Source organism: Ylistrum balloti, unplaced genomic scaffold (genome assembly GCF_031769215.1).
Source record: "Ylistrum balloti isolate Yb309-2 unplaced genomic scaffold, AGI_CSIRO_Ybal_v1 Utg370580, whole genome shotgun sequence".
NCBI lineage: Eukaryota > Metazoa > Mollusca > Bivalvia > Pectinida > Pectinidae > Ylistrum > Ylistrum balloti.
The window spans coordinates 146,518-156,930 of record NW_026782361.1 but is presented as its reverse complement, the minus strand read 5'-3'; the positions used below and the strand labels follow the sequence as shown (position 1 = coordinate 156,930).

Below are 10,413 nucleotides of genomic sequence, written 5' to 3'. Positions count from 1 at the left end.
GGAGAATAGGAAAGTTTAAGAAACCTATAAGTAGGTCCGAGAATGGGACTCCTGTGGGCAAGAGGCACATACTTGCTACATTTGAGGATATAGGAAAGACGGAAGAGTCGTTCAAGCACATCAAACTTGAGTTTGAAATGTGTTTATACGAACGCTGACCATCTAACAAATTAAGTATCTGAATATAGTATCAGAATGAATCAAATGAAACCAGATGTGGTTGGGATCACAGAAGTAAAACCGAAAACTGAAGGCTTAAACTGAATCAAGCGGAATTCTCAATGTAAGGATACAAAAGACACTGGGTAAATTATTGATAATAATATCGGTAGAGGATTAATGTTATAAATCAATGATAGCATTAGTGCAGATCAACGGAAATCCATTCTGACTTTAGAGAATACTTATTTGTTGAAGTCAAAATAGACAACAGAGACTCTCTGCTGATAGGACTGATGTACAGACAAGACATTGGTTTACGTGAAAATAACCAGAAACTACGTAGTGTCCTTGAGGAAGTATCAGAGTCAAAGTACCCGGATCTTCCCCTAATGGGAAACTTCAGTTATCCAGAAATAATTTGGGACATGTTAAATACGAAAAGTAAAAATACTGAGGAGTTTAAACTTATAGAATGCGTCACTTTTTATGTTAACATGTATCCAAGCCTACTAGGTGGAGAGGAGGAGACACACCACATGTGTTAGACCTACCTAGTGTTTGCCAATGAAGACACTATGATCTCAGATATGGAACTACAAAGTCCATTAGGAAAAAGGGGCCCTAGTTTGATATGTAGGACTTTAAACTGTTACACCAGGGTAAACAACAAATGCAAAAATGAGATTATACAACAAAATTAACTTTGAAGCAGAGAATTTAGAAATCAGAAATGAGGAATGGGAAGAGAAAGTCAAAACAAATTCAGTCAACAAATTTTTTTTCCAAAAATATATTCCTGCTAAGAGTATGACCAATAACAGACATTCAGTTGGCGATTATCCTGTGGACAGAAAAAAAAACCACTTGGACTGATAATGAAAGAACACTCACATGCAAAATAGACGATGCAAACAAGATACAAAAGGAACACGGGCGTATAAGGAATCAATTGAAGAGAAAAACAAGCAAAAATGAGGAAAACATTTGAAAATGATCTTCAGCCAAGCCCAAAGTCATTCCGAAGCTGTTTGGAGATACATCGAAATCCAAACTGAAAACAGGAATTGAATATCTCTACAAGAACCAACGTGACAAAGGTCCAGAAAAGTCTAGTGATGATAAAAAGAAAACAAGCATTCTGACCAACGTTTTCCAAAGTTTCTTTGTAAAAGAAAGTGAAGGTTGTTTACAGGAACTGGAACAAAGGGAAGTGAAATTGGAGGTGACCAAACTGGAAATAAAAGAAGAACAAGTGATTAAGTGCAAAAATTGTAAATAGACAAGATCCCAGGTATTGATGGTGTACATCCAAGAGTACTGAAAGAGATAGCAACATCTATAGCACCACCACTAATGGTTGTCTTCAACCAATCCTAACGTGGAGAGCAAATACCAGATGACTGGAAAAGAGCGCAGAGCAGTGCTTTCCACAAATATAGCGACAAGAGCGAGACAGGAAATTACAGACCTGTGAATCTTAACATCATTTGTATGCAAAAATGGAGAAGCTAGTGCGAGATCATAAAACATCGTACATGGAGACCAATGATATGTTTACTCCATGATTTTTACCAGGGAGATATATATCTTTACAAATGCTGGAGGTAATGGAAAAATTGACAGAAGCATTAGACATGGACTATCCGTAGATTGTATCTACCTAGATTACAAGAATGCATTTGATAAAGTACCCCACAACAGACTATTAAATAAACGAAAGGCTTGAAGATTTTCTTACTGGATAATGGAGTGGATAAACGGCTTTCTAAAATCAACAGAACAACGGGTAACTGTTAATAGCAAGCTCTCAGAATGGATAAATGTGTTGTCGGGAATTCCGAAAAAGGCTCAGTTCTTGGTCCCATACTATTTTATCTTTGTGAATGAACTTCCGGATACTGTAAAATCATCTATATTCCTGTTCACCGAGGACGCAAAAATATTTAAGACCATTGCCACAGAAGATAATTGTAACTTTTCGCCGTAAGTCTTGCCGTACAAAATCAAGTTTTGTCCGGATCCACCTTCCCATCAGCAGTTCACAGGGAGTCATCCCAGTCGATTTTAGTGGTCTCCTCAAGGTCTGCATCTAGTCCTGGCCATCGCACATATCCCTTTGCGATACTTTTTATCCTGTTGTCTCCAGAACGACTCTCATGCAGAATTTGGAGCATGGCGGCTTGGCCTTTCAGAGGTATGACTATGCGATTTTCCCTGAGTTAACATACATTCTGGATACTAATCTCAGTCCGCTCCTTGAAATAGGGTGAGTAATTCATCTGGGCTTTTAGCTGGCCAACCGGATTTGACCAAGTTTAGGACTTTGCCAAAAACAGAGTCCTGTCCATAGCTTTATATGGAACGCGTTCGTTGACCGTCGTGTCTCAATCTGTTCCATTACCTGGATTATCTCCCCTAGAACAGGTGGTTCAATAATTGGTAATCGGCTCAGGCCGTCCGCGTAATTCCCTTGCGCCAGACCAAGGTGTACTCGTACGCCGCAAATGTCAATGCCTACCGTTGAATGCGTTCTGCGGAGAGCTCTGACACTCTCCCATCTCCCTTAAGCAGACCGAATAGTGTTTTTTAATATTGTGTACAGTGTGAAAGGGTGTCCATATAGGTACTGATGATTTTTCTCATACTAAAAACTATCGATAGACCATCTCCAAGTGTGAGTATTTTTCTCAGCTATTGAGAGGGTACGCAATGTGTAACCGACCGAGCATTCATTACTAACATCTCCAACTACATTGTGAGACGCATCACAGCAAAGGATGAGGGGTCTTTGAGGATCGTAATGAACCAATACCCGTGCTGAAGTTGCCAATTCCTTAGCTGCTTCAAAAGCGTTTTGTTGTGGCTTTCCCCACATCCAAGTACTTTTCTGATTCAAAAGGTCTTGAAGGGGAGACAACACTGTTGACAGATTTGGCAAGAATCTGTTATAGAAATTGAGCATACCCAAAAATGACTGAAACTCTTTGATATTCTTCGGCGAAGGGATGCTGTTAATGGCCTTGACCTTGTCCTGCATAGGAATCATGCCTTTTTCCGTTACTCTATACCCAAGGTAGACAACTTCCTTTGAGGGGAAAATACATTTTTCTCGTTTCAGGAGAATTCTTCCGGCGGCCAACGTTTTCAACACCTCATGTAAATTTGATAAATGCTCTGATCGTGTTTCACCAGTCACCAGTATGTCGTCAATACGTACACTCACGCGCGAAATATCCAGCAGAATGTTCTGCGTGGCTCACTGGAAAATCCCACGTGCGGATGCTACCCCATAGGGTTAACGGTTATACCGGTATAAGCCCTTATACGTGTTGATAGTTACATAGGGTTTGTACTCCTCCAGTTCCAATTGCTGACGGCCATGACTTATGTCGAGTTAAGTGAATTGTGTAGTCTCGGACACGGGACATACGAGAGTTATAAGTTTAGGGCCATTCTATCAACCTCGGAAGCTGATTAGCAACGCTGAAATTTATCACGTGGGATCATGTTTATTTTCAACAATGTTTATACATTTGTATGCAACACGTGACTGGGTGAGTAGAAGTTCAGACCTGTAAACACTCGTAGTTAGTGAACATTCACGGAATATCATGCTTTTTTATGTTAGTGGCTGTTAGTAACAAGGTAATATACTGAAAGGATAAAGAAACGCAGGGTAATATTTATTCCGATATTTTGAAAACGCGTTCTCCAAATAAAGTGAAACTTTGTGGATTAAGTAATTAGGTCATATTACACCTTGTCATGTATCGAAATTTTAGTCGCGGTACAGTGCGCAGCTCTGGTAAATGGAGGAAGGAAAAACAAGAATCTCGTGCACCGTGTTGTTCTGGTCTCATACAGCGTTGGTCAAGTCACTCTTCGTTAGGCTTTATACAGACCAACTGCTTCCCTAAAATTAATTGAGAATTTGATTCGTTTTAAGAATGGCACGACTCACAGAAGTTCAGAGGGGTCAGGCCATTCAGATGCTGATGCAAGGACAGCTGCAAAATCGGGTTGCTAGGCACTTTGGTGTTAATGTTTCCACCATAGAACGTCTTGTAATACGTCTTCGGGAAACTGGGCGATTGGCCGATCGACCTAGGTCAGGGCGTCCGCGCGTAACGTCACGACGTCAGGATCGCTATATCGTCGTCTCTCATGTGCGTAATCGGCGCCTTACTGCCGCTGAGAGTGCACTTAATATTCGTGGAAATCATGTGCGTCATATAAGTTCAAAAACTGTAAGGAATCGATTACGAGAAGTTGGTGTAAGAGCACGTCGCCCCTACGTAGGTCCACACCTTACCCCTGCTCGACGTCAGTGTCGTATGGCCTGGGTCGCTGCACATGCTCCACGACGGTTTCCAGTGGAGACAAGTTTTCTTCACGGACGAGTCTCGATTCTGTCTTTATCGATCTGACGGCCGTCAACGTGTCTACCGACGTCGTGGCGAACGTTTTACGGACGCTTGCGTTGTAGAGAGAAGTAGGTTTGGGGGCGGTTCAGTAATGGTGTGGGGAGGAATCTCACACGGGTTAAAATCACAATTTGTTCTTATTGATGGCAATGATCCTCCGACCCCATGTTATCCCTTTCTTACAGCAGCATAATCTAACCCTCCAGCAGGATAATGCTAGGCCCCACGTAGCAAGGATTTGCCAAGTCTTTCTGGCCAACAACAACATTCAACCACTAGATTGGCCGCCATATAGCCCTAATTTGTCCCCGATCGAGCATCTTTGGGACCAGTTGGATAGACAGGTTCGAAAGCGCCAGCCACCCCCTGCTACTCTAGAGTAGTTGACCAGAGCTGTGATTGAAGAGTGGGACAACATCCCCATAAGACGGATCAACGCTCTCATGAACTCTATGACCAGAAGAATAAGGGCTGTGACCACAGCAAACGGCGAAAACACAAGATATTGATGACTCAGTTCAATTTCAAAATCCTATGGGTTCATTCAATTTAATCGTTAGTACCTCTAAACCAATTGTCAGATGCAAAATACAGACTTTGGAAATTTTTAAGTTTTAATTTATCTGTAAGTATACAAAATTTCGTTTTAAATGAAGCCCGATATCATACTTAATTTCTGGTTTAAAGTTCACCCTGCGTTTCTTTATACTTTTAGTATATATGTACCTAAGTTTGAACAAAATAATAATGTAAAATGCTAAAATAGCGTCTAACTCACACCTGTACAACGAGCCTGGTAACTTTTCGGTCTGTGTTCATTGTCTCCAGGTTGATTTTTGTTCAAGGCCCGCCGTAGTCATGCTTATTATTATTAATTTCAAATTATGCATGTGAAAATGATTGATGATGGAAATATAAGATTAGATTTTCAACGACATTTTTTATCTAATTGATATTACGCCACCTTTCTCGGTTCATTATGCTCCGTTGTTGTTTAATTTCGCAATTTTACCAGTTTGGACTAGTTCATAGGGGTTGTTTTTCTCTCATGGCTAACAGTTCACACAGGTAGGAATTGTGGTATTATATTTAAAGTTATATTGAAGTCGGATTCATGTCATCCTCGATCGAGTAGAATGTCGAGTAAATAGTTAGAGCTAAAACGATACTCGAATTATGATACAGTGCACTGAAATAATTCTTCTTCTAATGACTGGTCAGTCTTAGACTTTGTTTCTTAAACGCAATCTTTTGAAAAGTAAAGTCACGAGATATTTTGTGCTGTACTTTCGATTCCGTAATGTAAAGTTGATCTGCTAAGTGTCCCTATTTCCATTACATAGCTCAATGTATTTTCCCTTTTCCATTTCATTCGAGTGATTACACGTATTGTTTGCGACAATGATCAACCAACGAAAAAGTTCGTTTTTAGCCTATCGTCGTCGCCAAAATTTAAGGCACAAACGAAGTAATTTGATTGGTTCCAGAAGGAAAAAATGACCAATCACAGGCTGGTACGCTCTTTTTGAAGATTACGAAGGAGAGACATCCAACTTCAAAGCCATTACAATATACCGTTATGCGACCTCGAGATTCCTTTGACGTAAATCAAAAGGTAAAATTTTTCGTCTTGTTCATAAGGTGACGCATATGAAACTTTCAATTTTGCCACGACATGCTGGATTATCGAGGATGTTCAAAAGACATAACAAAAGAGAACAACGATTGAGCGATCCTCAGGATCAACACGCAGCCTCGATCTGGCTAAGCGATCAGACGACACCAACGAACCGCCAGCACATGTATGTTAGATGTAAAGCCTACGAAAGAAACTAGTGCATGTTGAAATACCATCCCGAGAGCAGAGAATGCTTAACCACTAGCAAGACGATTGCTATGCTATTTCAAACAAATGGACGAATTAAGGAATAGTTTTAACAAAGTTCTGGAAAAGGAGGTAAAACGGAGGAAAAGGGACATTTACGACCGACAGCCATCACCAATTGACGTAGAATTTCAACATTTAAATCAATTGTGAAATAGGTTTTCGGCGAAAAGAAAGGAGGATCGACACCAAGAACAAAGTCACGTTGTGCCATTCTATGATTTAAGAAATCAACAGTGACGAGGACATCGTCAACGCTAATGAATGACGTAGATATATTACAACACGTACACAGACAGGATTGGGCAAACTGGGTGACAGCATATCACGGTGAAAAAAGAGCGGGTTTTGTACCATGGCATGAATTCCGTGCCAGCTGGAACTATCCGACGTGTGACTAGCAGTCCCACAGAACTGGAGAGGGACGACTCCGAAACGTTGAAAATGGCGAGGATGCAGATAACATGCTGGTTTACAAAAACCCCATCAATATGCAAACAGATGTGTGTTGGTGTTACATAAGCGGCACGATCGCTGCGTTCTTCCTTCAAAATTCATACTTTCTCTTCGTCTGAACGACTCTGGAGATTAACTTGCGGTTCAATTAAGTTCGTCTGTGTCGTGGATACAGCTATTATTCAATATTAAGTCAAAATGTAAATTATCTCCGATATGTGATTTTTTCGAAAAATATTATGATCTAATGTTTACCACTGAAATGGAGAAAATTTGAAGTTAATGTTCCCGGCGAAAGAACAGATCTACCATAGAAGACCCATTAATAAAATAACGTGTTCAGTATGTCTCTATTATCACACGAAAACAGAAAACGAGACTTGATGATATTAGGTTACACACTAGTGTGACCTTAGGACGAGCCGCTTACCCAGTTTAGAAATCCAATAGCGCATGTTTTCTCTCTAAAGTTGATAACATTTATTTTGTTCGACTCACGTGTTCAAATCGACTAATCATAATACATACTTCACGTTGATCAGGTTCGGAATTTAACACTATTAGGAGAAGTTCAGTGTATCGCTTGTTTGTTTATATTTACGGATAAGTGTTGTACACTGAAAAAATATTTACATGCACTCTGCTAGTTTTGCTGTCGGTTAACAAATATGCTAGTTATATAATTTAATTATTTTTGACCGACATAAAAAAAAAAAGACGACTGAAATAAAATTGTGATATGCATTACGTTATAAAAAGTGGTCCGACAATTGACAACCATTTTAACAATCAGCTCTAACTTATATATATATCGTTGGTTGATACCTATATTTAAGTACGTATTATGTAACATGTTACACAGATGTGGTGTGATCGACTTAACGGCCAATCAGAGCACCGAAAAAAACTTGAGGCTACTATATCATAGTGTGGATATATCGACTGCACACTATGGAAGTTGTACATGTTTTCTGTTCGATAGGAAAAGTTTGTTATTTTTAAACATTTGCTCGTTCGACTTTTACACATAATGACTAGTTTTCAGGCAATTAGGTATAGTTTCTTGTATAAAACTACTGGCACGCTGCATCTGGTACGTGGGTCTAGACAAAACCGGACAGAGCTGTGCCTGTGTATTGTAAAATGAAAGTAGACAGTAGTTCAGTTTGATACGCCAGAGGTAACTGAAGCAGATACATTTTAACTTCCCTTAAAAAGGCAACAAATTTTTTTGCTTCATAACATTCATTCTAACTAATATCTTGCCCCAGGCACTGTACGATTTGTCATATTGTTTGTTGAAATTCTATTTTTGTCGAGTGTTTATTTTTTCACTTTCAGCCAATGAGTGCCCGTAGTTTCATTCTATGCAAACTACAAGAAGTAGTGCAAAATGGCTCCACCATATATTACAACGCGTAAAAAACATAATAATGGCATATTGAAATGTTCTTATGTTCCTACAGAATTAAAGACAATCCATAATGTTATATACTTAACAATATTGTTCACATCATGTATCTGTAATAACCATTAGAGACGTTTGAACGATTTTATGTTAATATAAATCCCGCGGATGAAGAACAGGTACTTGCAGATGTTGTGTGGCTAAAAGTAGAAGAGGTGAGGAGTCTTTCCAGAAAAGACAAAATTAACTAAACCGTTAAAACTAATGCAATCAGTAAGACGATAACACAATTATAATCAGCGTCTGGACTTAGTGTGGTGTATTACTTGGCTGTATCGTGTTCGTGTACTGATCAGGATTAGCAGACCAGCCCCTGGTCGGTGTGTTTCTGAATGTTATGATTGATGAAGCTTGGTTGACGGGGCGAGGACATTGACTACCCAGGGGAGGCCACGCCCCCTGTGATGTGACCTGGGGCAAGACACAGACCCGGGACCATGTCTATATCTGACAAGTAAGTCCACACTCTCGCCGGACAAGTCTATGTAAACAATACCGTCTGTCACCTATTCACTTCCTGTCTTGAGATCCTGGACCAAAATCAGGGAGGGGTGGTATCATGAAAGGGCATGATAAAACTGTTGGGCATGAGATATTGGTCAAGTAAAATTAGCAAAACTTCCTAATGTGATTTTAGATGCGTGATGAGTGAGACACATACTGCTGGTAATTACCAGCACAATTAAAACCAGAAGTACACGGTACATTTGCAGTCTGTCGCAGTAATTCCAACACATGTAGGTATTTAACATTGCATGCTGTATATGATTTATATTCGTTCAGTATATATCTATTACAGATGTTTACTGAAATCTTGTTGATCAGATGATGGTGTTTTCAGTTGACATAGGTTATCATAATGATCATGTTATAGCTTTGATACTTACCAATAACATTCAGTGCTTGATACATAAGCAGATAGATAAGAATGAGTTTACTATCAAGGTTTCTAAAACAAACATCTGTTGCATCTACTGCCCCTTTATGGCCTGCTAACTCTGAAAAACCGAAGGACTGCCTCCAAGGTCTTAGAACACTTCAAGGATTATATGTCTCGTTATTGTTGCCAATTTCTCGTTGTCTATTGATCATTGCCATCAAATCAAGGGTGATGGGGTAATTTAAAGGGTCATCATTGTCAGAAAGACTTCCAAATCAGATCTTTTTCCTAGTTATCACATTTCTATGTACTTGCATAATGTTCTTTGTTATGTTTGATCATTATTTTTATGACATTAGACTTAAAAACTGATTATGTATGTTTTAAATACTGATACGGAAGTAAAGGAATATCTAGTAGTAGGTTAATTCTCTGTAATAATAGCTTGAGCTGACAATGTTGTGAGTTAGCAACACAACTTACCAATTTATGAAATGTTGATGCTGTACATTAAGACTATTGCATAACCATAGAAAGTTGTTGGATATAGATATTGGCGATTTCTATCCTGATATTGTTTTTTGTCTGAAATGGAAGAGAAATATGATTATAAGTAAGCATGTTGGGGATAAACACTGTTTGCAAAGTGTTAAGATTCTAATGGTGACAGTTGATGACTGTGATTATCAACATTATACATATTTGTGTGTAAAACCGTATGCTTAATAAATTGTACATACAGTTTGTAACCAAACATGATAGATAAATTTTTCATGTCAACAAACCTATCATTTGCAGAAAACCATCCATATTTTACAGTCCAAGGACTGTGAAAGTTAGAAATGCTGTGGAAACTGGACTGTGTTTCTCTGAATGTAAAAGTTCCGTTCTTATCAGACCTAGAGTGAAATTACAATTGCAGTAGGATCATTATAAAATGAATTGTATTTCCAAATTTTCAGAAACTGACATTATTTTGTCAGTCACCAGATATTGTTGTATTTTCTTCCCACTTCTTTGGAACTGATACTTTTTATTTATTTAAAATATCAACAATGTTGTTTGCTCAAATTGCAAAGATAAAGTGCCTTGGACATAAATTTCGTATGTATCTATGAATCTGACCATAATTTTTTCT

At 38.8% G+C, this 10,413-nt stretch overlaps 1 protein-coding gene across 1 annotated transcript in view; it reads left to right on the top strand.

Moving 5' to 3' along the window:
* Positions 1-8,573: 8,573 nt before the first annotated feature.
* Positions 8,574-10,413, top strand: part of LOC132556597 (rho guanine nucleotide exchange factor 11-like) — a 114,953-nt gene continuing 113,113 nt past the window's right edge. Inside the window, exon 1 of the mRNA XM_060221023.1 lies at positions 8,574-8,849. Within this exon, the coding sequence (XP_060077006.1) occupies positions 8,833-8,849 (17 nt within the window). The 5' untranslated portion in view covers positions 8,574-8,832. The remainder of the gene's footprint in view (positions 8,850-10,413) is intronic.